The 27,547-nt window shown below is 58.3% G+C and overlaps 2 protein-coding genes across 5 annotated transcripts in view; one reads left to right on the forward strand and one right to left on the reverse strand.

Moving 5' to 3' along the window:
* SOX13 (SRY-box transcription factor 13) overlaps window positions 1–5,199 on the forward strand; it is a 28,994-nt gene extending 23,795 nt beyond the window's left edge. The window contains exons 9-15 of the mRNA XM_032317360.1: window positions 1,373–1,458; window positions 1,687–1,849; window positions 2,235–2,344; window positions 2,511–2,607; window positions 2,926–3,069; window positions 3,990–4,206; window positions 4,825–5,199. Coding sequence (XP_032173251.1) covers window positions 1,373–1,458; window positions 1,687–1,849; window positions 2,235–2,344; window positions 2,511–2,607; window positions 2,926–3,069; window positions 3,990–4,206; window positions 4,825–5,101 — 1,094 coding nt within the window. The 3' untranslated portion in view covers window positions 5,102–5,199. The remainder of the gene's footprint in view (window positions 1–1,372; window positions 1,459–1,686; window positions 1,850–2,234; window positions 2,345–2,510; window positions 2,608–2,925; window positions 3,070–3,989; window positions 4,207–4,824) is intronic.
* Window positions 5,200–6,570: 1,371 nt separating this feature from the next.
* On the reverse strand, window positions 6,571–27,438 carry ETNK2 (ethanolamine kinase 2). 4 transcript variants are annotated; one of them, XR_004279959.1, is made up of 10 exons: window positions 26,919–27,438; window positions 24,917–25,176; window positions 21,885–22,007; window positions 17,128–17,270; window positions 16,486–16,569; window positions 13,906–14,051; window positions 12,431–12,504; window positions 10,624–10,803; window positions 8,618–8,720; window positions 6,571–8,195 (listed from the first exon to the last, which is right to left on the reverse strand). XR_004279959.1 is itself a non-coding variant. In XM_032317361.1 (8 exons), the coding sequence occupies exons 1-8, from the start codon at window positions 27,174–27,176 to the stop codon at window positions 10,731–10,733; spliced, it is 1,161 nt and encodes a 386-aa protein (XP_032173252.1). In that variant the 5' UTR covers window positions 27,177–27,438; the 3' UTR covers window positions 9,563–10,730. The 4 variants fall into 4 exon arrangements, 2 of the variants coding, with proteins under 2 accessions (XP_032173253.1, XP_032173252.1); XR_004279958.1 differs by having other exon boundaries at window positions 6,571–8,720; XM_032317361.1 differs by lacking the exons at window positions 6,571–8,195; window positions 8,618–8,720 and having other exon boundaries at window positions 9,563–10,803.
* Window positions 27,439–27,547: the final 109 nt, after the last annotated feature.

Below are 27,547 nucleotides of genomic sequence, written 5' to 3' on the forward strand. Positions count from 1 at the left end.
GGTGACAGGGCAGGGATATTGCCCATAGTTGCCCCAGGAGTCGAGTCCCTCGGGTCCACCCTCCCTGTTCTGTGTGCGAGACCAGGCCAGTGAGTTCCTGTGGTCCTGCCACCAAGGCCTGTGGTCCAACTATGGGCACAGTTCGCCGGTCGCTGACTCTGCTGTTGCTTCATTCTACACCAGGCATGCCTGGAGGGTGGGGACACAGAGGACTGAAAAAGTTAGGCCCTGTCTTTCAGGAAGCTTCCAGCCGGGAAGGTAGCGAGACTAGGAAGGGGGAGCAGGCCAGCAGCATGAACCCCCGTTTGTAACTCCAGGGGACTAGAGCTGCCAGAGTGAGGAGGGCAGGGCCTGGGGGCATTGGGATGCACCTGTTCCTGTGCTTTCTGGTCAAGGGAGGCAGGAAGTAAGCTGTGGAAGTCCTAAGTTGGCCAGACTGCCACCTGCTTTGTTGGTTCCAGAATCCTAGTAAGCAGAGGGCCCTTCTCCAAACCCAGTGTGGAGTGCCTTTCCCAAGCTCACGAGCCCTACACGGTGCCCTGACGCCTACTGTACCAGGTCCGCAAACCCCCAAGGTTGCCCATCCTGGGCCAGTCTCCTTTCCCCCAACTTGGCTTTCAGCCCACTGCTCCCCTCTGCCTGGCCGCCTGCAGCCACTAGCCCCAAGGAGCCTGCTCCGGCCACCCTGCTGGAACCCAGTTCTCTGGCATGCTACCCACGCGGGCCGTATCCTCACTGGCCTTGGGCTTAGTGATTGGTGTACACAGCTCCGCTCTCCACCTGAATTGTCCGCTCCTTGACACGGGGCTGGGTTGAGGGCGAGTGAGGTGGGCCCAGTAGGATGAAGAGTTTGGGGGCTGCGTAAAGGGGAAAGGATGGGCTGTGGCGTCTCGAGGACCCAGATTCCCAGGTCTGTGTTCCCATTTCTGAGCTATGTGGGCAACCCGTCTTTTGTCTTCCCATCTCTGTTTTCTCTGCACGCGGGGGTGCTGGGCCGAGCGCCTGTTGTACGCCCCATGCTAGGGATTACCATGAGCCACTGCGGGAGACAGGCTAACATGGGGAGCGGCTTTTGTACCCCAAACATAGTGGGTACGGAACACAAGTACTCATAGAGCGAGCACTGGTTTATACCCGTCCTCTGTCACCACTGGGTTCGGACCTGAGGTTCTGTGGGTTGGGAAGGACAGGGCAGCCAGGGATGAGGGAATGGGAGGCCTTCGGCACTCGGGGGCTGGGGAGAGACTTGTCTGGAAGCAAACTGGGCCGGCTGCGAGCCTCTGTCCCCTTGGTACCACTGGGACCTCGTCAAGCAGGCCGTCTGCTGTTCTGTGCTCATCCAGGACTTTTCTCCTTGCCGCCTTTTCCATAGTGGATTACCCCCTGCCGCTGCTGCACACGCCCCCTGCCCCCGTGGTGAAGAGGCCTGGGGCCATGGCTGCCCACCACCCCCTGCAGGTACTGTCCCCTCCACCCTGCCCCTGGCCTGGGGCAGCCTCCCTTGCGTGGGATGGCTGGGGTTGCCTCCCTAGGGGGTGGTGGGGGCCCTCCTCTGTCCTTGTTCACCTGTTCCTGCCATCTGCTTATCTGTCCCCGGTATGCTTGTCTGTTTCGCTGTGTCCCCTCTGTCCCTCTGGGTCTCCGTTAGTGTCTTTCTCAGCCTCTGATCTCTGGGGTCTCCCTCAGGAACCCTCCCAGCCCCTGAACCTCACGGCCAAACCCAAGGCCCCTGAGCTGCCCAGTGCCTCCAGCTCCCCCAGCCTGAAGATGAACAATTGTGGACCCCGCCCCCCGAGCCATGGGGCCCCCACACGGGACCTGCAGGCCAGCCCGCCCAGCCTGCCACTGGGTAAGCTTTCTGCCAGGAGGGCATCCTTTGGTCCTGGGCATGTCCTTCCCTTCTCTGGGTTATAGTTTCTGGAAAATGGGTTAGACCTGCCTTTGGCCTCTTTGTTTCCACACTTAGCATCTCAGAAGCTCCCCTGCTTTCTGGCACCCCACCAGATCTGACCGGGCATCCCCACATCAGGGATCCAAGCCACTGAATTGCACAATTTCAGGGAAAGCGGTTCTCTAGTCTTTGGCACACTGTGCAACAGCCAACGTAAACAGTGCCCCCTTGGGGATGTGCGGTGTAGGGGGCAAGAGGGGACCCCGAACCAGGTGAATAACTTGCAGGAGTAGCTTGGTGTGGACAGGGTTGACCCCCTCTGCTGCCCTTTGTCCTCCCGTAGGCTTCCTCGGTGAAGGGGACGCTGTCACCAAAGCCATTCAGGACGCTCGGCAGCTGCTGCATGGCCACAGTGGGGCGTTAGAGAGCTCTCCCAATGCTCCCTTCCGGAAGGTATGGCCCCCCACTCCCCTGCACCAGGGCTTAGGGATCTGACAATAGACTTCGGCTGGGGCGGAAGACCCAAGTCTGAGGCCACCAGAGGAGGGGTGAGTGAGGAAGGCAGTGGGTGATGCAGAGGGCAGTGGAGTGACGTGCTGATTTCCTCTGTCAACCCCAGGACCTCATCAGCCTGGACACGTCCCCGGCCAAGGAGCGGCTGGAGGACAGTTGCGTGCACCCCCTCGAAGAAGCCATGTTGGGCTGCGACATGGACGGTTAGGGCCTCAGGCGACGGGCTGGTGTGGAGGAGGGCCCTCCTCTGATTCCCACAGGGCCCAGGGAGGGTCAGGTTGTCTCTGTCCCTGATGCCTTTTCTCCCATAGTCTGTCTCTGGAGTCCCCTTGTGTGTCTGTCCCTTCTCAGTCCCCAGTTTCTGCTGGGCCTCTGATAAGGTCTTCTGCTGGTGTCCATGGTGGCTGTGGGCGCCCCACCATTGCCCCCTAGTGATAAAGTTGGAGATGACTGCCGGCCTGGGAGGCCTCCTTACCCTAGAGGAGCTGCCCTGCTTGGCTGACTTCAGCCCTGTCCCCTAGGCTCCCGCCACTTTCCCGAGTCCCGCAACAGCAGCCACATCAAGAGGCCCATGAACGCCTTCATGGTGTGGGCCAAGGATGAGCGAAGGAAGATCCTCCAAGCCTTCCCAGACATGCACAACTCTAGCATCAGCAAGATCCTTGGTAAGGGGCAGCGAGTGGGGTGTCAGGGGGCTCCAGGAGACAGTGGTCTCCTTGCTGGGTGACAGTCCCCATCGTCCTGACTTTCAGAGGAGTCTGGAGTCACAGGGGTCAGGCAGGATGTTTAGAGGCTAGGTCCTGGGGTCTTGTATCGTTGTAGGGCTCTGCACCTAAGAAGTAGGGTGTGTGTGTATATGTGTGTGTGTACGTGTGTGTGCACGCACATGTGTAGATACACATTTTTAAACACCTGGTCTCTCCCTAATCTGTTATGCTTGCCCAGACCCTTGGATCTCTGGCTCTGGCAGGAAACAGGAAGGACTGGTGTTTCTGGGCTATCATTAGAAAGGTCTTTTAATTATATATATATATATATAATCAATAATTTTTACAAAAGTTTTAATTAAACTCCCAACCGAGAGTCAGATGCTCTCCCGACTGAGCCAGCCACTGCCCCAGGAGAAAGCTTTTTTAAAAATTCTAGGTCCTGACTGGAGGTCAGGTGGGGCTAGAAGTTGGCTGTTGTCTTCAAGACAGAGGCCCCCACGTCTTGTCAACCAAGACAGTTGACAAGGTGTTTTGCCTTAAGCAGGGGGCCGGGGGACTGTCTGTTGTTGGTGGCCTGGTGTTGGCTGTTTTGTTTATGCAAATCATGCAGACCAGAGGCCTCCCAGAAGTTGCTGGGTGGTTGGAGACATGGGTGTTGGGTGTATAGACACCAGTACATGTGCCAGCTTCATTCATTCATTCATTCGCTCCTCGGACTCCGAGGAGCACCCGTGTTGGGCCGGGTTCTTGCTAAATGCTGGCGCATAGATCCCCTTGTGTTCTCACTTGGGGACCCACGTCTCGGGGGCCCCTGCAGGGGCTGGGGAGGGTGGGCGGAGCCCCGCACTGACGCCCCCCCCGGGGGGCTGGGCCAGGCTCCCGCTGGAAGTCCATGACCAACCAGGAGAAGCAGCCGTACTACGAGGAGCAGGCAAGGCTGAGCCGCCAGCACCTGGAAAAGTACCCCGACTACAAGTACAAGCCGCGGCCCAAGCGCACGTGTATCGTGGAGGGCAAGCGGCTCCGGGTGGGCGAGTACAAGGCCTTGATGAGGACGCGGCGCCAGGATGCCCGCCAGAGCTACGTGACTCCGTGAGTCCCACGTCCCTGCGCTGTGAGGGCTGGTGTGAGGCTCCGGGGTGCTGTCTCGGCCTGGAACGCCCGTGTGTGTGGACATTGTATGTGGGTCTCCCTGCGTCCACCCCCCCATGGGCCTGCAGGGGTGTAGGAGATAGGTTTGTGCCTGGCTGGGGGGGGACTGGCCATGTGTACCTGGAGGAAAATGTGCATGTGAATCACAAGCTCCATGAAAAAATTCAGGGCTCCTAAAAACAAAGGTGATACGGTACAGGGAGTGCCTGACTTGACAGAAGCAAGTACCTTCATGGAGTCTTGCAAATCGAAACACAACTCCCCCTCCACCCTCACCCCACGCCGGGGCATTTAAGTTTAGCTTCCAAATGCTGGATTTGTACATGATTCCCTGGGATTATCCGGGGAGCACGCTCAGGCCCTGAGACCGCAGGTGTGTGCCGGTCTGTGGCTGACTGTGAACATGGCTGTGGGGAGGCCAGCCCTGGGGGTGAGAGAGAGAGCTGAAAGCACGGTGGTGGGGAGGGAGGGCATGCCCCAAAATGGCTCAGGTGGTGGGGGCAGTTAGGGGGTGCAAAGTGAGGGTCCCTCGAAACGTGCCTCTTCTCTGCCCTGTAGCCCCCAGGCCGGCCAGCTGCAGATGAGCTCCCCCGACGTCCTGTACCCGCGGGTGGCAGGTGTGCCCCTGGCTCAGCCCCTGGTGGAGCACTACGTGCCCCGGAGCCTGGACCCCAACATGCCTGTCATCGTCAACACCTGCAGCCTCAGGGAGGAGGGTGAGGCCACGGAAGACAGGCACTCGGTGGCGGAGGGCGAGCTGTACCGGTACAGCGAGGACGAGGACTCGGAGGGCGAGGAGAAGAGCGACGGGGAGCTGGTGGTGCTCACAGACTGATCCAGCGGGATGGGTGGGCCGGGCCTCCTCCCCCCGGGAAGACCTGGCCCTCAGCCCATGGGTGCAGCCAGCCGGCCTGGACTCTGTTGGTACTTGGACTTGGGCCTGTCGGGGAGAGGGGCGCAGCTGTGCACTTGTAGATAGCCTCCTGGGGGGGAATGCCCTCCCCACCACCCCTGCGGCCGCGCCCAAGGAGCTGCTGGCCTTGCTGGGCAGGACCTGTAGGGTGCCCTGGGGCTGAGGGCCTCGTCCGGCGGGGCTCATGTCCGGTGGGGCTCATGGGCAGCGGACACTGTAGGACGCTCCCCTCCTGCGGGCCTCCTCACTCCAGGGGTGTGGCAGCTCCAGACCTGTCCCCCTGGGACCACATGCTTTGTTTCCATTCTCGTCCTGGCTGGACCAGCCCCTGTAGGACCAACACCCTCTTCCATCCCACACCCCGCCCCCCTTCCCAGATCGCTCCTCTATCCCAGGATCACTTTGTACTCCGTGCAAAAAGGTCTGGCTGTCCTTCGCTGTCTTGATCTTCTGCCAAGCCTGTGGTGCCTCTGGCTGCTGTGTTGATGCGGGCGCGTGTATGTGTAGGTGTGCGCACACGCGTGTTTCCATCTGTTCACTTATTGCACAAGGGATTTACTGAGCGCCTGCTCCGTGCCAGGCACCGTTGCTAGGTTCCTGTGGGTGTGTCTCTCGATGCCACTCTTGCTTCTCTGGGGGCCTCTCCGTGCTTCACTGTCCCCAAATTGCTACCTCTTTGTCAGTCTGGGTGTCTCAGGTTCTGTGTGTCCTGTGTGTGTTTCTGTCCTCGTTTCTCTGCAGGGCTGTGCTTTTCTCCCTTTCTTGGGGTCTGCCTCTGCCCTTTGGACACCGCTGGTCAGCCCCCGGGCCCACCAGCCGCCCTGACCTCCCCCTGCCTTTCCCTTCATTCCCTCCCTGCCTCTTCTCTGCTGGCTGGTTCCCACAGAGCCATTTTTAGCTCCGAGCAACATGGGAATGTGCTCAGCCTCCAAGGGGGTCTTAGTGCCCCAGTCCCTGGTCCCAGTCTGAGTGCTGGGAGTTAAGGATAGGAGGATTGATGCCCCCCCCCCCTTCTTGACAGTTGATGGAAGCCCTGGAGAACCAGGGCTGCTCCTCATGGCAGCGGGTGAGTGGGCAATGGGAGGGGGCTCCCCATTCTCCGTCTGGTGAGGGGAAGACTGCCCCTCCCACCTGCCCCTCCCGGCTCCTTTCCCCTCCCTCACTCACTGGGGAAGTTGCCTCAGCTCCTGCTCACAGGGACAAGTTGTGTCTCTAAGAAGAACCCCACTGGCACCTGACGCCAAAGATCCAGAACAGCCCTTGGGTCAGGGTGGGAAGGGAACCCCAAACCCCACCGAGGCAGTTGTGGTGTCTGTGCCAATCCCCTCCCCTAGTCGCTTTCTCTTCCTCCCCCCCCTTCCCTTCCGCCCAACTTCTCTCCAGGCTGTTTCTTTTTTTATGACTGTAAACATAGATAGTGCTTTATTTTGTTAATAATAAGATAATGATGAGTAACTTAACCAGCACCTTTCTCCTGTTTACACTTGGGGAATTTTTTTGTTTTCTGTTGGCATAATAAAGACAGACCATTTCAGAATCTGGTCCTTGTGAGTGGGGGACCTGGGAGGCTGGCCTGGAGCCACGAGTCCTAACTGGCGCTAGCCCAGGCACCACTGCCCCCTTGTGGCAGCTCCCTAGAACTTCGGGTGTGGGTTCTGGGAACGAACCTCTGAGCCCAGGGAAGCCCAGGCCAAGCCTTTGGAGGGACAGAGGCCACTCAGAGAGCAGCCTGCACCCCGAAGAAGATACTGCCCCTGCCTCCAGGAAGTAAGCTAGACCTCCCCACACATTGGTCTACCCCGGTCCTAAGAAGGTAAGGCAGCAGGGAGAGCACCGTAAGCAGTCAGGAGGCCACTTCTGGCCTTGTGGCCTTGGCTGGTGTCAGGTCTCCTGTCTGGGCTTCATCTGTGGTTAAGCCTTATCTGTAGTCCTTACCTCCTTTTGGAGAAGGAGCCCCATGAAAACCTAATGAAAGCGGTGGACCCTCCTCCCAGGAAAGGGCTCCCATGGATGCCCCAGTCCCATTTAGGAGCCCTCCAGGATACTGAGTAATGAAGCAGGGGCGCCAGTGATGTGCTTCAGGGCGCTGTGACCTTTGTTTTGAATGAGGATTTCAAACACGTAAGGCACTGAGAAGTAACAGCCCATTAGACTTAAAAGGGCTGATGACAAACCAAAACTTCCAAAATGCTTAACAACCATCAATAAAAAGACCAACTCTTTATCAGATATCAGTCCCGTTGTATGGAGTGGGGGCAGCAAAGCTGAAGCCTAATTCTAGTGGAAGAGTGAGACCTGGGTCAGATTAATAGAGGTGGTGTGTTCACAACCGGGGAGATAGGAGAGAGTGGTGACGAGAGAAGTTAGGTGTGCTTCATTCCAGGGTCTTTAACTTGGGAGTGAAGACTCCCCCAGGAATTACTAGGTCCTGGCTACTGGCCTTTGCGAGTTTTTCCTGGCCCACACTCCAGAGCTTCTCCTCTTAGCTCAGGTGGAATTAACAAGCACAACCCAGCCTCCCTGGCCCCCCAGGGAAAGACGGAAGTGGTCCTTGGGAAGATGAGCAAGGCTGCCCTCTAGTGGTCATGGGGAGAATTGCTCATTTTAACTTGGCACTGACATCTCCCATCAGACTCCACTATCTCCCACACTGTGTTTCTAACCAAATCAGGGCCGTCCGTCAGGACACTCCCAGCCAGGCTCACCCTCATCCTCTGCCAGTCCTGAGTTCCTCTCACTTCCCCATTCCCAGGTCCTCTGTGGTCTTGGCTGACTGGGGCCAAAACCATCCTCCTCCCACTACAGGAACCCTTGTCCTGCTCTCATGGAATCACATGCTCTGGATCCTTCCAGGATGGACAGTGCTCTCCATGAGGACTGTTCGCTGGTGCCCTGGAGCCCTACCCCTTCTGCCCTGGGAGAGGCAGCATAGGGTCAGGCAGGCGATGAGGCCAGGAACAGAAGGTTCTAGTCCTTTCCGGGAAGCCTAGGGCATTCTCTGCCCTCTCTGTGCCTCCTGCAAAGGCTGAGGGTCAGAGCCCAGCAGAGATGAACCTCTGCCCTGGTGTGCTTTGGCTAGAGCTCCTGTAGAGCCCACGCACCCTCCGTTCTGCCCCCTCCCCATCCCTGGGGAGTTGCTGAGGCCTGGTGCTTGGAGCAGGGGCAAGGGGAGCTGGTTAGTCTGGGGTCTGGGGTGGCAGTGAAAGGAGAGAGAGGTCTCCAAGCTTTGAGGGGGCGGGGTGTCCTAAACTACCCCTCCCCCCCAACCCTACCCCCCACCTGTCTCCTCCTCCTGGAGCTCTGGAGGAATGAGGATGTTTTCTCAAAGGCAGTGGGGTGGTGCCTGCAGGTTCGCTCCTTTGGTGCAGGTGGTGGCGGGGGGCCGTAGGGGCACAGGATGGTACCTGGGGGGCCCTGTCCCAGCCATTCCCTGCTCACCACTGCAACACCGTCTCCAACGCTGTGACATCAAGGCCCCAGGAGGCTGGAAACGAAGCTGCCTTCGCAGTGGTTATTTCTGCCCTCAGCTCCAGAGGTGGATCTGAGAGGAACAAGGAGGGTGGGCACTGCCCTTTAGTCCACGAGAAGACCCTGCCCACGAACACCTGACCCCATGGTACCCTTGAGGGGCCCTGCCTGCCCAGCCCTGGCACATCACTGGGCAAGGCCCCCCCCACCACCACCACATCCTCTCCCATACCCTTCCTGGGCTTGGTACAGCTACCCCGGGGGGCCCCCCCTGGCTACACTGGATCACCGTGACCTTGAAGGCCCCAGCTGCTGGGTCTAGCTCTGCTCCAGTGGTTGCCATGGCATCCGGTACTTTCGCCGGCAAAAGCCAAACAGCCAGAGTCTACCTGGCAGGCGGCCACTGCTCTCCCCGCTCTTCAGGGTACTGGGTACCTTCCGGCGGGCCCTGGAGGCAGCGCAGCGGTAGCAGCCCAGGCTGCCGACGGGGGTACCCTGGCTCTGCTTTCAGCTTCTGGTCTCCCTTCCCTCCAGCCTTCTGAGAAAGTAACAGATTCGTTCCAGAAATCATCCTTGCCTTCCCTGCAGCAGAACAGCACCCCTCCCCCTCAACAGCTAGGAGCTAGGCCGGGGGCAGGAAGAAATCCTGAGTACCCTCCCCACCGGGTCTCTTGTCTGGTTACTACCTGGCGGAGCCGCAATTCTAGCAGGACGGTCAGAGGCAGAAGAGTGACAGCACTAGCTGTGCCCAGGCCTACCCCGGACCAGGAGCACAGGCCTCATGAGCCAGGTGCTCACAGGGTAGGGGAGGAAGGGGGCAGCCCCAGGGAACCCTGGAGAAGCGGGTGCAGCCACCCCTACCCCCCACTGTGGGAGAACTAGTCCATTATACCCTCTATGTCAAAGTCAAATCCTCACCATCGGCACTCAGACACAGAGTGGTCCAGAAATGGCCATTTTAATGCAGAAAACCATGATAATTTACAAATGAATCACTTTTCTAGGCCAGAGCCTGGAGGCTGTGAGGGCAGAGAGGAGGTGGAGGCCGTCGAGAGAGTCGGGGTTCGGGGACCAGGACCGGCAGCTCCGCACCTTCACGACCCATCCCACCCAGGCTCTTGGCCGCCTGGCGAACCCCAAAGTCCCGAGCCCCGCCCCCTTGACTCCCACTACTCATTTCCTAGCGGGAAGTCTTTGGGCCAACTTTAGGACAAAAGGTGAAGAGGGAGAGACAAATCCTTGGAAGCGAGGGCCTGGGGGGCAGGGAAGGGAACAAGGTGGGAAGCTGCTGGCCATGGTGGCCACCCTACTCTGGCCAAGCACAAAGCAGAGCTGGGCTCTGGAGGCCCAGGAGGGCACCACTCCCTTGCCTTCCCTCCCAGCAGGCGGCAGAGGGACAGAACACAAGCACAGAGCCAAAAGGGGAGGGGAGGGGGAACACAGGTCCTGGGGCAGAGGTGTGGGAAGGGGTGGTTTGACTGGATCTGGCTTGGAGAAAGGAAGGGGATCTCGGAGGAGGCGGCTTTAGGGGAGCCGTTAACCCTAGTTCTAGATCATTCCCCCCAGATATATACATCCATCTGTCAGAGTTGGCATGATGCTGGTTTGGGCTCATCAGCACCTCCCACGTGGGGCGTGCAGAGGGAGATGGGCTGGAGGCTCAGGGCACTGGAGGTAGAAAGGAGCCCTCCCACCTCCCCCTTTCCCCAAGCCAGGAAGGTCGAAGACACATCTAAGGCAGCCCCGATTCCAGCGTGGCCTGAGGCCAGGAATACCGGACTTCCCAGGGGTGGTTGTGGTCCAGGCCCTGGCTGACTGCAGGCACTTGCCCACCCCCAAATCTGGCATGGTGAAGGGGACCCCCAGAGCTGGGTCCTATCAGCCCCTCCAAACAAAAGAACGTGGTCTCCAGCAATATCCATGGGGTGAGGGCGGGGGCTGGCAGCAGGGGTGGGGCCTTCTCCCTGGACACCCACCTGTCCCCTCTCCCACCTTGTCCAAGGGGGCGGACCCCAGAGCAGGACTGAGCCCCGGAGAACGGGTCTGGCCGGGCAGGTGGGTAAGGGAGAGATGGGGAAGCTGGTCACTTTGGCATCTCCAAGGCTGACACTTGAGGCTTCACCTTGAAGTACTGATGGAACCGGATCACTGCGTACCTGCGAGAGGGGGAGCAGGCTGAGAAGGCCGGCCAGGTGGGGGAACTGGGGGAACTCATACCCTGAGCAATTCTCACCAGCTCCACCCCCAGGGCAGGGGATTTTTTTCTTTTTTTTTTCTTCCAACTATTTTATTTTTCTTAGACTGGAGCAACCCTTCCCTAAATGCCCCCCCCCCCCCCCCCCCCCCCGCCCAGTTCAGCAGTGTAAAGTACACTTACATCTTTATAAACAGCCCTCCAGGACTTTTGCAGTTGGCAAAACTGAAACTCTACACCCATTAAACAGCAACTTATATCCACCCCCCCCCCCACCCCCCAGCGCTTGGCAAAAGCCACTCTAGTTTTATTTTAAAAATTAAGTAACCACACCACATGTGGGGCTCAAACTCCTAACCCCGAGGTCAAGAGTCATGCTGTACTGACCGAGCCAACCAGGTGCCCCCCTGCTCTGGTTCTGTGAACTTGACTAACTCAGTTACGTAAGTGGAATCCTACAGTGATGGTCTGTTTGTGACTGGCTTTCGCTTAGCAGGTCCTCAGAGGTCCTACGTTCTAGCATGTGACCTGGTTTTCTCTCTTTAAAAGGCTGAGTAATACTCCCCTGTGTGTGGAGACCACCTTTATGTCCCCAGTCAGCCGTCATGGACATGGGGTTGCTCCCGCCTCTGGGCTCTTGTGAATAAAGCTACCGACACGGGTTCGCACATCTCTCTCTGACCCCCTGCTTTCGACTCTGGCTGCGCACCCGGTGGTGAGAATGCTGGATGGCCCAGGAATTCTATTTTTAAATTTTTGAGGGAGCTCGGTATTGTTTTTCCCAGCAGCTGTGCCCTTTTGTGTTCCCGCCAGCGGCAGCCAGGGGTTCCGATTTTCTACATCCTTCCCAATGCTGGGTTTCTGTTTCTTTGATAAACAGCCATCCTAAGTGTGAGGGGGAGATCTCAGCTGTGTCTTTGGCCTTTTCTCCAGTCACCGTGAACACTGTGAAGTCGGGGCAGTGTCTCCTTCCCAGCTGAGGGCGGGTGGGTTAGGGGCGGACAGGGCAACAAGACCAGACCAGAATGGAGAAAGGCTAGACCACACGATTCCTGGTCCTTGAGGCCATGTGTATCTGAGATGATGGAGCCAGGAGTCAGTACTCCAATACGGACCCCGGGTCGGCCCTAGTACCTCACTGGGAGGAGCTGAGCCTGATAGCCCTGGCGGTAAGCATTAAACCGCCCCAGTGGCCTCAGAGATTAACTTCTGCGCTCTGGAAGAACTCTGCTCCCTCTGCCATAAAATGAACACTTCCTTTCACCACCAGGCTCTGTGGCTAAGAACAGTGGCTGCAGAACAGGGTGCAGTGAACTAGGTCGTTAAGATGTAGGAGGGAAAGCAAATCTGCTATGAGGCATGATGGGAAGGTTCGAGAACTTCTACTTTCTGCATGGTGCGCTGGGCTCAGGTGTTTCCCCTAGAGTGGTGACCCCACTGGATATGGGGTGACTGGATTGGGGACAAGTTAGCAGAGCAGAAGAAGGGACTTCGGGTATTGTCTCTGGACTGTCTTTGCCCCCACACCCTTGGCTCGAGCTACTCCTTTCTCCCACTCCCCATTGCCCCAACTCGCCCTCTGTACTCACCTGAGGAAGTCAAAGTCGATGGTGGAGAACTGGTTCTGGATGAGGGCCCAGAGTGCCCAGAAGAAGTGAGATGCCTGGAAAGGGACCAGAGTAAGTCAGCAAGGCAACCACGCCTGCCTGTCAGGAACCCCACAGAGCCAGGAGCTGGTCAAGTCGCTGGTCAGCATTTGGAGGCTTCACTCCCTTGAGAAAAATGCAGAGCTCGACCTGCCCCAGGTAGGGGTCCGCCGGATGGTGCTTCTAATGCTAAGCATAGCTTCATTCCTGGCATCTCCCCTGCCCAGGGGAGTCTCCTGGGGCCTTCAAGGCCAAGGCACCAGGATGAGATGAACCCCTCCCCCAGAGCACAGGCCCAGTCCCATCAGGGGGACCCCCTTAACTGACGTCCTCCAGCCCCTTTCCTTCTTCTGTCTGGACGTGGGCTGGGTCGGGAAAGGAGTGTGGGTGTGACAGCGCGAGGCCCTGAGTCTGGGCTCTAAGCCTTCAACTGCTTCCCGCCTTGACCAGAGGAGCCCTCAGAACCAGACCACCCCAGGCTCAAGAAGCCAGAGCCTGCTCCCAGCTGTCCCTGAGCAAACAGTGGTGACATCATGACTAGCCCGAGCCAGGGCCCCCTACCCCACCCCACATCCTGCTCAGTCGGGGCTTGGCTGCATAGCACCTACCTCCACTTTTCAGGACTTCAAGGGGCATATAGACCAATTAGCAAAGCGTCAGTAATGATGTGAAAACATTTAGCAAGAGGCCTAAGCGCACCAGTTAAGAAGAACCTGATGGGAAATCAGTTCTGTGCCAATGAGGAAAACAGGAGCAGTAATCCAAAATGACAGGTAAGTAAAGATTCTACGTGAGCTCCACGCTGTATTGTGAAATTCAGAGCAGCGGACCTGTCCTCCTGCTTCTGCGAGGCTGACGTTAATAAGACTAGTTAGCAATCCCCTGGGCACACACTGATGGAGTCCGGCCATGAACCAGGTACCCTGGATGAATGACACTCCAAATCGAGAACTGACAGCTCGGTAGTTTGAGCAGGAAGAGCGTGATGGGAGAAACTTATGCAGTTGAGTCAGTGGCGGTCGTTAACAAGGAGGATTGGAATGGACATGCTTTATCTCCTCCAACGGCTTAAAAAAAATGAGATGCATTTAACGGCAGCATGAAAGGCTCAAGTTAGACACTAGAGAGAATTACTTGTCCAAAGGAGAGAACTGCTGAAACAGGAAGCTGGGCTCTTTTTTGAAAGTCTTTCCCTAGGAAAGAGAGACTTGGATAGGGAATTGCAGGCAAGAGGGCACCTCCGTATTCTGGGGATGCCCAAGAGGGCTCTTCCCAGACCTCACTTCCACGGTGGGGGTTCAGGAGCAGGGGCTGGGGTCTCAGGACCTCACTTCTTACCCTGACCTCTGCTTCCTTTGCCCTGGGCTGTTGGAGGAGCTGGGGGTGCCCCCCACCACCACCCCTGCGAAGGCACTTACCAAGGCAAACTTGTTGACTTGCACGTAGAGCCTCTCCACCTCCGTGGGGGTCACAGCCATGCCCTTCTGTGCCTGTAGGTAGTAGTGCAGCCACTGTAGCTGGGTCTCCCGGCCGGGGTAGCGGCAGTAATCCACCTCGTTCACACCTGAGGGGGAAGTGGCCATGAGGCAGTGCCTGAGAGGCGGGCCCACCTGGGGTGGGGGGACTCCTCCAGCTCACCGGTATCCCCTGCTCCCCTAGAAACCTTTGTGTACATCCTGTGGGGCTGTGCCTAGGAATACAGCCTCTCGACCACTGAACTTAGCCAGTGTGGGGAGCCGGGGGTGCTGCTTTCCATGGGATGGAGGAAAGCTGAGGCAGACCGGTTGCAGGGCGAGGCACGGTTTTGGGTGTGACAGGGACCCCTAAGTCAGCATCGCTGTACCCCTGTGCCTTTCAGAGCAACTACGGCCCACAGGAGGTGCTCGGCCACAGCACCCCACCCCAGGCTGCCTCTTTGGTGGGATGCAGACCAGTGAGACCCGCACAAGGCCTTCCCGCCCACGGGCCAGGGTCTCCCATCTGGAAGTGTGGGTCTTGGACTGCCTCCTGGACCAGTGTTGAGCTGGCTCCTTCAAAACATCACCGAGGGAGCTTGGTAAGAAGTTCCCAGGCACCTCTAGCCCCGTGTCCAAATCTCCAGATACCTCAGAAATGCAGCCAGGCTTGGAACCCTGGACCAGGCGGCTTCCATTCCTTCTGGTCCTGCCCTCGAGTCCTCGAGCTGCTGCCCGCCCAACGCACCCCAGCCACATCCCTGACCCGGTGGCAGAGCCTGGCCTTCGAGCTGGGACGGAGAGCTGCAGTTCACTTAAGACAGAAGCAGGGCCACCCTGCCCCTGGTTTCTTCCTCTTTTCCTCCCTGTCCTTCCCCAGCTCCCCTCACTCCTGGAGAAACACACTCCATCTCCTGGGGTCCCAAGAGGATGGCTGAGAAAGAATCCTCTGGTACAGGTGTAGAAACCCCCAGAGTAGAAGCTGCTCCCAGGCAGCCAGGGAGAGGGGAGGTTAGGGATGGAACGCTCACCTCCTGCCTCCCAGGACTGGGTCTTCCTGCTCCCAAGAACCCAGGAGTGCTCCCTCCCCAGCTCCCAGTCTCCTTCCCTGCCTTCCTCCTTCCTTCACAACTGAGAGCACAACGCAATCTGCCCCTTGGGAGAAATTCCAGCTGGATCTTGCTCCATGTGGGGCAGGAAGGCTTAAGATGCTTCAGAATGATCCCTTCTGGAAAGGTCAGCAGGTCTGGCAGCAGAGCGCCCACAGGCCCAGGGCCCTGCCCAGCTGAGGCCCCACTGTCCTGTAGGTTCTTAGATGCTGCTGGTGGCCATCCTGGGAAGTCACACTCTCAGGTACAATGAGTGCTTGACAGACCCCATCACCTGGGCTTCTCAAAGGGACACAATTGGGCAGGCTTAGGCTGGGGAACGGCCGAGGCTGGACCAGGTAAGTGGTGGCTTGACAGCTGGCCTGGGTGTGCCTCACCTGTCCTGCGCCCCAGGGGCTGGCCCCATTCCCCTGAGCACCCCACACTACCTGATGTCGCTCCAGCCCCAGTGTCCAACTCCATCCCGGAGTCGCCTCTCTGGTCCCATCAGATCCTTTAACAATGAAGCTCTCAAGCCGGAAAAACCTGCCCAGCTTCTTTCACACAAATGCTGCTATTGTACAGCCTGGGCCTTTCCTCAACTGGCCAGCACAGCCAGACACCCCTCATCCAACTGCATCCGTTCCGGCGCCGGCCTCCTTAGCTACGCTGCCTAGTACCAGTGAACACCAGTAGGAGGCTTAGCATGTGCTCCTCTTGTGTGTGGAGCTCACGCTGATGAGAAGTAGGTACAGTTAATACCTCCACTTTCCAGAGGCCCAGAGTAGGTAAGTAACCAGCTCCAGGGTCACACAGCTAGTAAGCCTCAAAGTCAGGGTTTGAACATGGACAGTAAAGTTGCAGAGTATATGCTTTTAATGAGTTCCACCTAGATTCTCCTCAGGGCACCAGCTTGTTCTGCTCCTTCTCTGCAGGCAGGATCCTTATGATCGTGCAGGCAGTGCTGGGCAGAAGGCAGCCTGAGCAAAGGGACAGAGCTGTGCCTGGCCCATCTACCAGGGGTAGAGGAAAGGGGGCTTTTTCTTAATATTTTTTACTTTTCTAAAGTAATCACCCGATGTGGAGCTTGAACTCATAACCCCAAGATCAAGAGCCACATGTTCCCCTGATTGAGCCGGCCAGGCCCCCAGGGGTCTTTTTCTAACTCGCATGTCAAGCCCAGGATCCTAGGGATGGGACACTGTCCTCATGAGTACCCAACTGCCCGATGGGCTGGCGGGGGTCTGCTCTGTGTGAGGGTCTGGCCTCACCCATGAGCCTTGGAGCCCCCTCAAGGCAGGCTGTGCCTCCCCTCCCTGAGCTGTGAGATTTTGGAGGACCGGCTGTCACGCCTCCCCCCCAGGGAGGGCAGAGCCCCGCCCCGATCCTCACCCCGGACCTGGCCCTCCATCACGAGGAAAGTATCTTGGACCGAGACAAACAATACCCTTCTCACCTGCAAACTCGTTGAAATGGTTGCCAATGTCAAAAGCTTGGTAGTTGTAACCGGCGTACTCATAGTCAATGAACCGTACGTGGCCTGTGAGGGAAGACAGCGGCCATGGGGGTGGGTCCCGGGAGAGGGAGACGGAGCCCATCAGGTCCCCACAGACCGGAATGCCCCTGTGGCGGCAACCCAGCCCAACCCACCCTCCCTGGGGGTGCCCTCGAGGCTGTTCTTTTGTCCCCCTGCCCCTGAGCTGTCCGCACACAGGTGGGTACTCAAGACATCTGTCCTCCACGTGGCTGAGGACCAGAGGTAAAGGTCGGGGCTCCCCGGGGGTGGAGCTCTCATGGGGCACACAGCAAGGTTCTGTCCCTAGGAGGGCCCAGGCCACCCCAGACATCCTCAGAAACCCAGAATATTGTGGCAGGGGGAATGGCTCAGGTAGCCTCACACGGAGGACCTCCACAGACCACAGCATAGATTTTTTCCAGGTGGAAATTTATTTCCTTCTCCCTTAAGTCAACTTGAGACCTAAACCGGAAGGTCGCCTTTTGCTCATCCCAGGGCCGGTCTGAGCAAGGGCAGCCGGAAGGCCGCCGATCGCCTGGGTACCGCCCAGCTGTGGCCCAGCCAGAGCCGGGGAAGGCATACCTTGGGTGCTGTCGTAAATGATGTTCTTGCAAAGCAGGTCATTGTGACAGAACACCACCGGGGAGTCCAGCTGCGACAGGTGTTCCTTCAGCCAGGACAGCTCCTGCTCCAATACCTCCACCTTGGGGACATCTACGGAAAGGCTGGGCGGCGGCAAGAAAGGAGGCCGGTGAGGGGGAGGGCTGACAGCAAGATAGGCGCTGGGCCTCCGGAGTCCTGAGTGCTGGCCCCATCGCTATCTGTTCCTGCAGGGGACCCCTGGCCAAATGGGCCGCCCTTTAGACCCTCACCTTTGTCATCTGGCGCTAAGACGTCCTGATCTCCTGACTTCCTGCAGTTACTCTAAGCAGCTTATTAAAACACGGTGTAAGAGCCTTTTGCAAAGCACGTCTGTCCCTGATCCAACAGTGTCCCTGCCACTTCGTGAGAGGGCGGGGAAGGTAAGGAAGGAGGCACAGGAAGGACAGGAGGGGACAAAGCGTGTCTGCATCAGTTGTTCCAGACGAGAACGAGCGCAGAGGTCTGCTCTCTAAAACAAGACTGGGGAGGCCTCACAGTGCCCTGCGGAGGGGCTGGAGAACACAGACACTCCTGATCCGTCCCCTCCTCCTCCAGGAGCTGGTGTTACAGGAGGAAAGGCCCAGGGAGCTCATAAAGGCTAACTTCTCATTCCCAGAGAGGCCACTCAGGCCCACTGAAGGAAGCAAACAAACTGCCTCTTGGGCTCACTCCTCCAAGACCAAAGGAATATTAAGGGCTTTCAGTCGAGCACTTGCTCTGTAGCTCCCCAGTGACTTGTCCCCTGCACCCTGAACTAGGAGCATGTGTGTCCTTGTCCCAGACCACGCCTACGTGCGCAACTTGTATACAGGAGCACAGGTGACAGAGGCCACCACTCTTTCTGCCCTACCCCTTCTCGTGGTACCTAAGGTCTCGCTGCTGAAAGAAACCTGTGTTGAGGAACGAATGAATGAATGAATGAATGGGTCCCTCGGTGCCGGGAGCAGAGGTCATGGGGAGGCTGTTGAGAGCACACTGTTCTGGGACGCTCTGAACTTTGGTCCCCAGGAAGCACACAGGTCTGTGTACACTGAAAAGCCAAACAGTTAGCACAGCCCTTAAAATCCAGAACCACCAGTGGGTGGAGGGGAGGAGGCAGGGGTTTTATCTCCTGTTCTGTCTCCATGTAGCTCCTGTTTGCTCTCTTACCCGGGGCAGCCCGAGTATGTGCAGGAGGATGAGTGGGAGATCTGTCCGTCCTCCCCACCCTCCCAAAGGATGCCCCGTCCCCCCGACACGCAGCCCAGAGGCCAAAATGTGGCAAAGAGCATTCAGCGACTAAGGCGTCCCCCTGTCCCCCCGGGAAAGGCTAAGCGGCAGGCTCCCTCCCAGGCTTTGAGACCCGTCAAAGCTGAAGAGGATCTGAGGCCTCTCGTCCAAGTTGTCAAGGAAATGGAGGCTCAAGGAAAAGCAGAGGCCTTCCAGCTTCCAGATGTTTCTTGCACAGCTGAACCCTCTTCCCCCTCACCTAAGGGAGGCAGTCCTCAGCCTATTCACGGATGCAAAATCAAGCCAGACCTCCTAATGGCGAGGGTCCCGGTGCCCCTCAGAGGCTCTGCACAGGCCGCTCTGAGCTCGGGGGGAGCCTGCCGGGGATGATCGGGGGAGGCCTTCCTTTATCCTCACTGGAGTTTATCTGGGGTGCCCAGTCTACATAAACGCATTTCAGTCTTGGCTCTCCTTAAGACAATATACTTCAAGATTTTTTTTTTTTTTTCTTGCTCCAAGACCATCTAAAGATAAGAATTAGGAGGCCTCCTTTGGTTTGCCCAGGTCTCAGCCTGAAAAACACGTCTTTGACATCTAAGATATGTGCTGCCCAGGCCCTGACCGCCGCCTGACCCCCACCTTACCCAACCCCAAGGCCACGCAGATGGTTACTAGAGGAGCCATCCAGGGCTTCTATCTCCCTGGGCAGCCTCCCTCTGCTGCCCCGCTTCCCACCCCGGGCCACTTGAAAGCCCGCCAGCTTTGCTACCTCAGCCCTGACACCACTAGACCTTCTCAAGGCTGTGGGGTTGGCAAAATAGTAACCGCCACCGTGTCACAGAAACTGTCACACCCCAGGCAGCCTGCCGGTCCCTCAGAGGCAGCAGGATGAGGGTGCAGGGTCCCCGCACCCCATCCCAGGGAAGCCTGGGGGTTCCTGATGAAAACACTGCTGCTTGGGGCTCAGTTAGTTATCCCAGGGTCGTGATCCCAGGGTCCTGGGATGGAGCCCCATGCTGAGCTCCCTGCTCAGTGGAGAATCTACTTCTCCCTCTCCTTCTGACCCTCCTCCCCACTCATGCTCTTTCTCTCTCAAATAGATAAATAAATCTTAAAAAAAAAAAAAAAAAAAGAAAGAAAGAAAAGAAACAAAAAGAAAAAGAAAAAAAAACACTGCTGCCTGCCAAATGTCCCCACAGCTCTCCGGATATGGGCGGACGGAAGTACCTTCTCCCACAGCAGACTAAGTGTCCCAGCTTCCTGGCTCATCACCTTTGCCCTGATACCACACAACCCATCTGCATCTCCTCCTGGTCCCCCAGAGCAGGGACCACTCCCCACCCTCTATGCCCAACCAAACACCAAGGCCACCAAATCTATTCCCACAGGGTCCCTAATACACCTGCCACTCTGCACCCCACTCCCCCCTCGTTACCATGAGGCTGCCCAGGGATCTTGTTCATTCTTCCTGAGCGGGTCGCCCTACCTCCAATCCCTACCCCCACTTCCCCAAATCTCGCCTGACTCTGTCCCTTACAACACCAGAGAGCCTTCGTCCTAAACCACAGTCATGGTCCCTGCCTGGCGCAGAGGCCCCTGCAGTGACTTCCCACTGTCTGCTAAACAAAATGTTGGCTCCCTAACCTGGCTTCAAAGGGTCCTCCCCGTCTCCTTCCACCCCACCACCCACAGCCCTTCCCAATCTCTCCAGAAGGCCCATTCCAGCCACCCTCATCCACTTGCCACCCATGAGCCAAGTGAGTTCACACCGTCTCTGCCAGCCCGAGCGGCCTCACTTCCCAGCTCTGCCCCTCCTGCCTCTGCCAGGAAGACCAGCCCTGGTTCTCCCACCCTACATGCCTTCTTTTGTCACTGTGCAAAGGCAGGTCCTGTTTACCCAGATGGTTCCTAAGCTCCTTGAGGGCAGGGCCAATGTCACGTCCATATTTTTCATTGTTTTAAATCCCTGTTGATGTTTGTGAGATGCAGGATTGACTAAATCAGGGGTATTAGACTGTGACTCGAGCTCGCGAGTTGCATCTCATCCCGGTGACTGCTCACCACTGCCCCACTTGGGGCAGCTTAGGTCATTTACGACACACACTGTCCCTTAAAGAGGCTCTGAGAAGTTAAACAGCTCAATTTGCCAAGGTCAAAGGTATGACAAGAGCAAAGGTGGTCAGTTCTTCAAGGACCATTCCACTCCCAACGAGGTCACCCCTGAAGGTTACATGGAAATAGTACAAAAGACTTGAGTCTAGGCCTGGAGCTGCCACTGGCCTTGGGCAAGACCCATCCCCTCTCTGGACCTCAGTTCGTCCATCTATCAAATGAAAGTGGTGGGCTGCACGATTGAAGGGCCCTGTTGACTCAGACACCCCAGGGTCCTGCTCTCCATGTGCTGTTTTAGCCCTAGGGGATAGGCAGTCCTTGTCCCAGAGATAACATTTGGCATCGAAGGTCTGAATGTGGGCCATCCTGGACAAATAGTCCGAAAGCACGGCTTGATAATCATTAAGTGCAAGGATCCAGATAAAGTCACGTGTGTGTGCGTGCGTGTGTATGATAGAGACACATGATTGGGATAGAGTTAATTATTGTCTTGTCATCTTGGAGGAGAGAAGGAGATACCCCGTCTCCCATGAACCTTTGGAACAAGGGAGATGTTCAACCCAGCAGGGTACCTGGAGGGATGGAGACTCACTACCGCCTTTCCCTGCAGGGGTGACACGCTCTTCTCTCAACTCTCCATGCCTCCTCCAGCACTCAAGCTGGGGACAGCCAGGCAGCCAAAGGCTAGAAGGACTTTCAGGTTGCCGGCTGGAGAGCCCGCTGTCTGGGAGCCCCGTCTTCCCTGGGGAAAGGCACAGTCGGGATGGGTGGAGTACCAATCCTTGGAAAGGGCAGTGAGGAAATGGTAAGCTGTCAGTGTGAACAAGGTGAGAAGCAGGGTCCCCAGGGGCATGTGGGGACAAGAGGCGTCCAGGCAAGTAGCAAGAGTCTTGATGTCTCAAGGGCTTGTCAACTGACAAGCTGAGTTTTGACTGACTGTGAACTCAGCCTCACCCCATTCTCAGGGGCCAGGCTCTCCCTTCTGGTTGCTCAGAAAGCAGCTTAGGTAGAAAGGGCTCTGGGCTAGGAAACAGATCCCTGCCCCCGCAATGAGCCCCACATCCTGGGTCAAGGCTAGTCTCTGAGCTTCAGTCTCCTTTAAGGAAAGGGAGAGGCACAGTCTCCAACCCTCATCTCTACTACAACCAGAGACTCAATGAGACACAAGCACACAGGCGTAAAGCTGTGGACCCAAGTTCCTGAGATTTAGTCTATCAGCCCAGCTCTGCTTGGAGACACAGACTCAGCAGTCAGGACCTAAGCCCCTCAGCCTCCAGGGGCTGGGGGTGGGATGGAGCCCGAAGAGTGAGGGGTGGAGGGATCCCATGAAGGCAGCAGACACAGGGGCAGCCTTGAACCCTCCCAGATCTCTGTACCTGGGGTTGATCTCGTTCTTCACAAGGGTGAAATAATTGTGCATCTTGTGCCAGAGGGTGGGCTTGGGCAGGCTGCCGTTGGCGTGGATGGTGTGAATCTTTGCCATTTCTAGGGCGATTAGCCTACACAGAAAACAGGAAGGGGAGAGGATCAGCGTGGGGGCAGGCCCATCCCAGCTCAGCCCCTCCTGACCAGAAGGGGCTTGAACAGGGGGACGACTGGGACGAGCCGGAGCGCTGAGTGTGGGACAGCTCTCTGAGGGACTCTCGTTCCTGCGGGAGGAGGGTCTGAAAATGACGTCAGGCCTTTAGTCCAGCAGCAACTTTTCCAGAAGTTAGGGCTGGGGCTGCTTCAGGGAGCAGGAAGGCAAAGCTGCGGGCCGCTGGCCGAGGGTCAGTGACCCTGCCCCACCCCAAGGTCGTGTACCCACAGCAACCCGTGAGGACAGAAGGATCACCTAGGGATGGGGGCAGTGGCCCGCCTCCCTCCAGGGGACTCTGATCCATGCCCATAGCGGGGGAATGAGGCGGGTGGTGATGCCTGGCTGGGAAGAAATGCCTGCCTCTTATCAGCCGGGCCAAGGTGGGGAGGGAAGCAGGCCGGCCCAGGGCAGCCCTTTCCTCAGCGGCAGGGAGTTGATGCTGGCGGCCGGGTGCCAAGGACGCAAAACAAACCAGCGTTCTATTTTCAAGTTCTCCTGTGGACATTATCCAAGGTCCCGGGAGAGAAGGAGGGGGCGGTGGGGAAGGGGGCTGGGAGAGGGCGGGGGCGGATGGAGGGCTGACCGGTCAGAGAGGGAGGGCCTTGATAAGGACCCCAGCATCTGAGGCCCTGCGTCCCAGCTGGGCTCCCCCAGTCCTCTGCCAGCTCTCCCTTCTGGAGCCCCACCCCCAACCCGGCTGCCAAGCCTCCAACATTCAAGCTTCCTTCGCCTCTGCCTGTTGCTCGAATAATAATCACTAGGAAAGACAACAAAGGCATTGGCTGTTTGAAACCTTGTTACTGAGCTGTTCCAGGGACACCCCTCCCCTTGCCAGGTCCTGGGAAGGGGCAGGCTGTCACCTAACGGGATAGCAGGGCAGGCTAAGGTCTCCTCCAGAAGCCCCCCAGGCTCCCACCTCCCGAAGGGCGGAGGGGGCAGGGGGCGTGGCAGCCACGAGAGGGTGAGCGTAGAAGGCTGTGCTTTCAGAGGCTAGAGGCCCCGGGGGCAGGAGGGAGCCCGCTGGGGTTTCAGGCGAGGCAGGGAAAGAGACCTGAGACCCAGGCCTTTCCTTCCAGAAGGAAGATTCCGACTAGAGCATGAACAGAGCGTTTCCTTGAATATCAATAGGGCTGTTGTCTGAAAAAGCAATGGAAGTAACCTCAACACTCAGCATTTTTGTGCTGCAAAGCCTCGTAGAGGTTGGGAGGTGGGGTTCAGGGGAACATGAGGCCGTGGCTCCCCAAGGCCTCCTCCTCACCTTTCCCTTAGAGATCCACCTTTCCCTGAGAAAGATAACGGGCTCTCTTTGGTAAATCATCAGGGAAGAGCCTACTTCCTACACCTACCCCAGCTTCTGGCTCTCCCCCAAGTGTGAAGTTGCTATCGAACCTACATCCATCTTCAATCTTCCTGATGGTAACTGTTCCCACGAGAGCACGAGGAACGGCACCACCTTCCCAGAGGTGGCCGGACACTGCGAGAGACCCAGGGACAACGTGCCAGTCTACGAGCTTATTTACACAAGACTGAAGGAGCGCCAGCAGCGTGGCGTGGGAGAAGCCAACCCACGGCTCCCCGGGCCCCCACCCTGCTCTGACCGTCTGCTTCCAGGCAGGACACTCAGCAGGAGCCGGAGAAGACCACTGGACAGGTTTGTACGTCCCCCTAACTCCAGACAAAGACACACACACACACACAGATACGACATACAACTCGACATATGACATAAATACCCCAGAGCCTGACCAGCCGCAGAGGGAGCACTAGAGCAAAGGCATCTCAAAGTCCCTTCTAAGTCCCTGGGGGGCCCATCTGTCTCCACAAATAGGGCCAGGTGCACTTACTTGGGGTTAACTAGGTAACAGGTGAGGAAGCAAAAACTTCTTGGTCTGCTCCCTAGATGACCTTTTACTGTTTCACCTGGGTTATCTGGAAAGTGCCTTCTCCTTGGCAAGGATGGGACTGAACCCGAGAATCCCAGGCTGCCCCCAGGATCAGAAGTCAACCTCAGCCTGCCTGGGGACCTCGCTTGGCCAGAGGGCTCCGCACGCAGCGGTAGCATGGGAGGGAGGGCCTGGCCTCCATACCCACAATGGTTAGAGGAGAGAAAAGGCACTAAGGGCTCCTCTTTAGTTCTCCCCCTTCCAGACCTCACAGAGGCAACCACGGTGCTTAAAGGTAAAGTCTGCTTCCTGGGTGCTACACATCCAGGCTTTGGGAGGGGCTCCCAGGGGATCATGGGTTCTGGTGAGCCTCGGGAAGGAAGCCTTGGCAGCTTCCCAAACCTGGGCTCCCACTTTGTCGGGGAACCTGGACGGAGCTCAGACTAGGGGAGGGCTGGTGTCTCTCTGGGCTGCTAAACCCAGGCTCCCCCTGGATAGGGCCCATTCTCCTAGCATGCCTGAGCTCCTGGCAGGAGGGGAGGGGCAGGAAATCCTGGGCGCTCTGCGGATTTGGCTCAGATTTCATTTCCAAGGTTTCAAGATGTTTCCAGGTCAGACGTGGGGTGGGCAAAGGGCGGAGACATGAAGCCAGGAAGCAGAGCCCTGCTGCATTTAGGGAAAGCAGATCCTTTGGTCCCAGGTTCACCAAATTCTCACTTGCCTAAGAAGCAGATCACCTTTCCAGCGGATGCCACTGAAAATCCATACAGACCGACGGCCCCTCTCTGCAGAGCCACGCGTGTGCACACACAAACACACATTTTCATGCAATTTCAGGAAGTTCACAGACCTTATGACTCATTCACGGACTCCACTCTATGCCAAGGAAGTTGGCCAAGGCTTGAGGAATCGTGGAAATGAATGGTAACCCGGGTCACCTTCTCACCTGAAGAGCCGGGGCTCCCGGATGTGCTCGGGTCCCAGGGCCATGCCCCTCATGTACTCATAGCACAGCCCATTCTGGAAGGTGCAGTAGAGTTTGGGGGCGCAGCCATGTGCTCGCAGCAGCTGGAAGTTCCTGACCTCATTCTCCCGGTCCACCAGCAGCTCAGTGCGCTCCCCGTACACCCGGACCAGCACGCAGTCCCGCATGTCCTCCTCCACGTAGCAGGCCACCAGCTTGTTGGTGATGCCATCAGTGAAGCGCTGGCATGGGGAGGAGGAGCACAAGGGCGTGTGGGGCAGGGTCTCTGTTCAGGCCCATGCCCATGGCTTCCCCACCTCTAGCAAGGGGTGCTCATTTGCATGCCCAGCACAACCATGCAGAACCCTGCCCCGCCATCCTTCAGGAGCTCAGCACTGTTCCTAATGCTTTACCCTCCTCAGTGCTTGGGAGAGCCTGAGTTTTAGAAGAAAACCTCAGCCCAGGCACCCTCACGTCTCCTGGGTCCGCTTCTAGCAGATGGGATTTGGCAGTAGAGGAATTTCCACACTCCTTGGTGGGAGAAGCCCCCTCCTCGCTTCTTACCCCTCCATCCCTGAAAGAAATCTCTATGGACCAGATTGTGGCCAGGGAGGATCGGGAGTTGCCCAGGACAAGTACATCCTGACCCAGCTGCCTCTCACCCTCTGCCCGGCCCAGGACTCTTAGCTACACCCCACACCCCATCCAGCCAGGGCGGTGTGGAGTTTATGGAGGCTGGAACTCAGCCGAGGGTTTTAGGGGTCAGAGCTCCTTAGGGCCTCGGAGTTCCAAACCAGAAGAGACAAGAGGACATGGGCTGGGGTTGGGGGAAACAGACTAGACTTTCTGGGTACGGTGACAAGGAGGACTGAACCATGGAATTGACGGGGCACAGTGTGACAGAGCCAGTCGGGGCTTTAGAGGACATCCGAACCAATTCTAGGTGGGGAAACTGAGGCCCAGAGAGGGGAAGGACTGGCACATAGCATGTTCCATCAGTGCTGAAATTAACCTCAGACCTGCTCAATGCCTTGTGGGTCTTACAACTGAAGCGTGTCTTTTATTTCGAAAATGCTACCCACCCATCTGTCCCCCAAGAGGTGTCTGTCAGCCTCTGCACTGGGGTGGGGGAACCTGGCCTCTCCCCACCCTGAAGACCCAGCAGCAGGGAGCCCCTGCCACTCCAGAACTAGCTGCAGGTGCCCAGCTCCGGACTTTTTCCTCCACAAGCAGCTCCCAGAGGGGCTGGCGGGGGAGGGTGAGCAGGTGAAGACCCTTTAGAGGATGCGGATCAGCTGGGAGGTCTGCCTGAGGCTCCTCAGTTGGAGGCTCTGCCCACATCTGTGTCCGGGAGAATGTACCCAGCTGGGGATGAGGAGGCCCCCCCTGTGTGGGGGTGCAGAGCCTGAGCCTGGGGCGACGGGGAGGGTTTCCATCCGGCGCAGGGGCCCTGGGCTAAGCCGAAATTCCACACGGTGGCTCTTGGGACCGGCTCAGAGCCTAGAGACTTTGCTCCCACCACGGTGCAGAGAAGGCAGGGATGTGTGTGTGTGTGTGTGTGTGTGTGTGTGTGTGTAGGTGGGGGCTCCCTTAAAAGTTCCTGCCTCCTCAGGTTTCAGCGCCGGCCGCGCGCTCCTCGGGCGGCGAGGGGCACCGGCGCGCGGCGACAGGGGGTGGGGCCCTCGCGCGCAGCATGCTGACGGTGGGCAGGTGGACCTCCGGGCTGCCCACGAGCCCCGGGGAGGAGGGGGGTGTGGGGACCCGGGGAGGGGGTGGGTGGCCGAGGAAGGTGGGAGCCTGGCTCTGCTTGGGGACCAGAACAGATGGAGCAAAATACACACCCAAACCACCATTGCAACCCTGCCCTGCACAGCGGCCGCGCACCCCTGGGACCGCCACCCGGACGGATGCACGGACAGACGTTCACGCATCCCCGCTCCAGCCCCGACAGGGCCCCGGCGCGGCCCCGCGCCCCCTCGGCTACCTTGGTCCGAACTTGCTCGGGCTTCCAATGCGGCCGCAGCTCCTGGATGAGGCGCAGGGCTCCCGGGAGGATGTCGTCCTGGTCCACGGATATGCCGAAGCAAGGGACGGCGGCGGCCCTCGGGGCGCCTGGCGGCTCCCGGCAGCCCGCGCTGGCCGCCGCCTTCTCCTCCATGCCCCATGAGCACTGCGGGCACGGCGCCTGCCGCCGCAGGTAAAAGGGCGAGCACGGCAGAGGAGCCGAAGGGGGCACAGCCATTCCCAGCAGCCCCACCCCCTCGGAGCCGCCGCGCGAGCGCTAGCCCCTGCGGGGGGGCCCGGCGCGGCGGTGGGAGTGGTAGAGGAGGGGCCAGGGGAAGTCCATGACTCAGGAGCCCGCTGCCCGCTCCGATCGGCGCCCGAAGCCGACCCGGGAACGCCGTGGCCCGCCGCGATTGTGACATCATCACGGGCGGCGGGCCGCGGGGCGGGGGCCCGGGAACGCCCCCGCCCCGCCCCCGCCCCCGCCGCGGCCCGCGGGCCACCGCGGACTCAGCGGCCGCCGCTACCTGGAGCTCCGGGCGGGGGTGACGCCCTCGGGGAGGCCGTGACGCCAGGGGCGGGGCCTGGGATCGCCCCGCCCCTCCCCGC

The sequence above is a fragment of the Mustela erminea genome, chromosome 17 (assembly GCF_009829155.1).
Source record: "Mustela erminea isolate mMusErm1 chromosome 17, mMusErm1.Pri, whole genome shotgun sequence".
Taxonomy (NCBI): Eukaryota; Metazoa; Chordata; class Mammalia; order Carnivora; family Mustelidae; genus Mustela; species Mustela erminea.

What these genes read in the sequence shown, in the direction of transcription:
- ETNK2 (XM_032317361.1), bottom strand. Translation starts at nt 27,176, where the DNA reads ATGGCTGTGCCCCCTTCGGCTCCTCTGCCGTGCTCGCCCTTTTACCTG. An exon ending in CGGGAGCCCCGGCTCTTCAG is followed by an intron (nt 22,008 to 24,916) that starts GTGAGAAGGTGA and finishes TTTTCTGTGTAG; the next exon opens with GCTAATCGCCCTAGAAATGG. An exon ending in AAGAACGAGATCAACCCCAG is followed by an intron (nt 17,271 to 21,884) that starts GTACAGAGATCT and finishes GCCGCCGCCCAG; the next exon opens with CCTTTCCGTAGATGTCCCCA.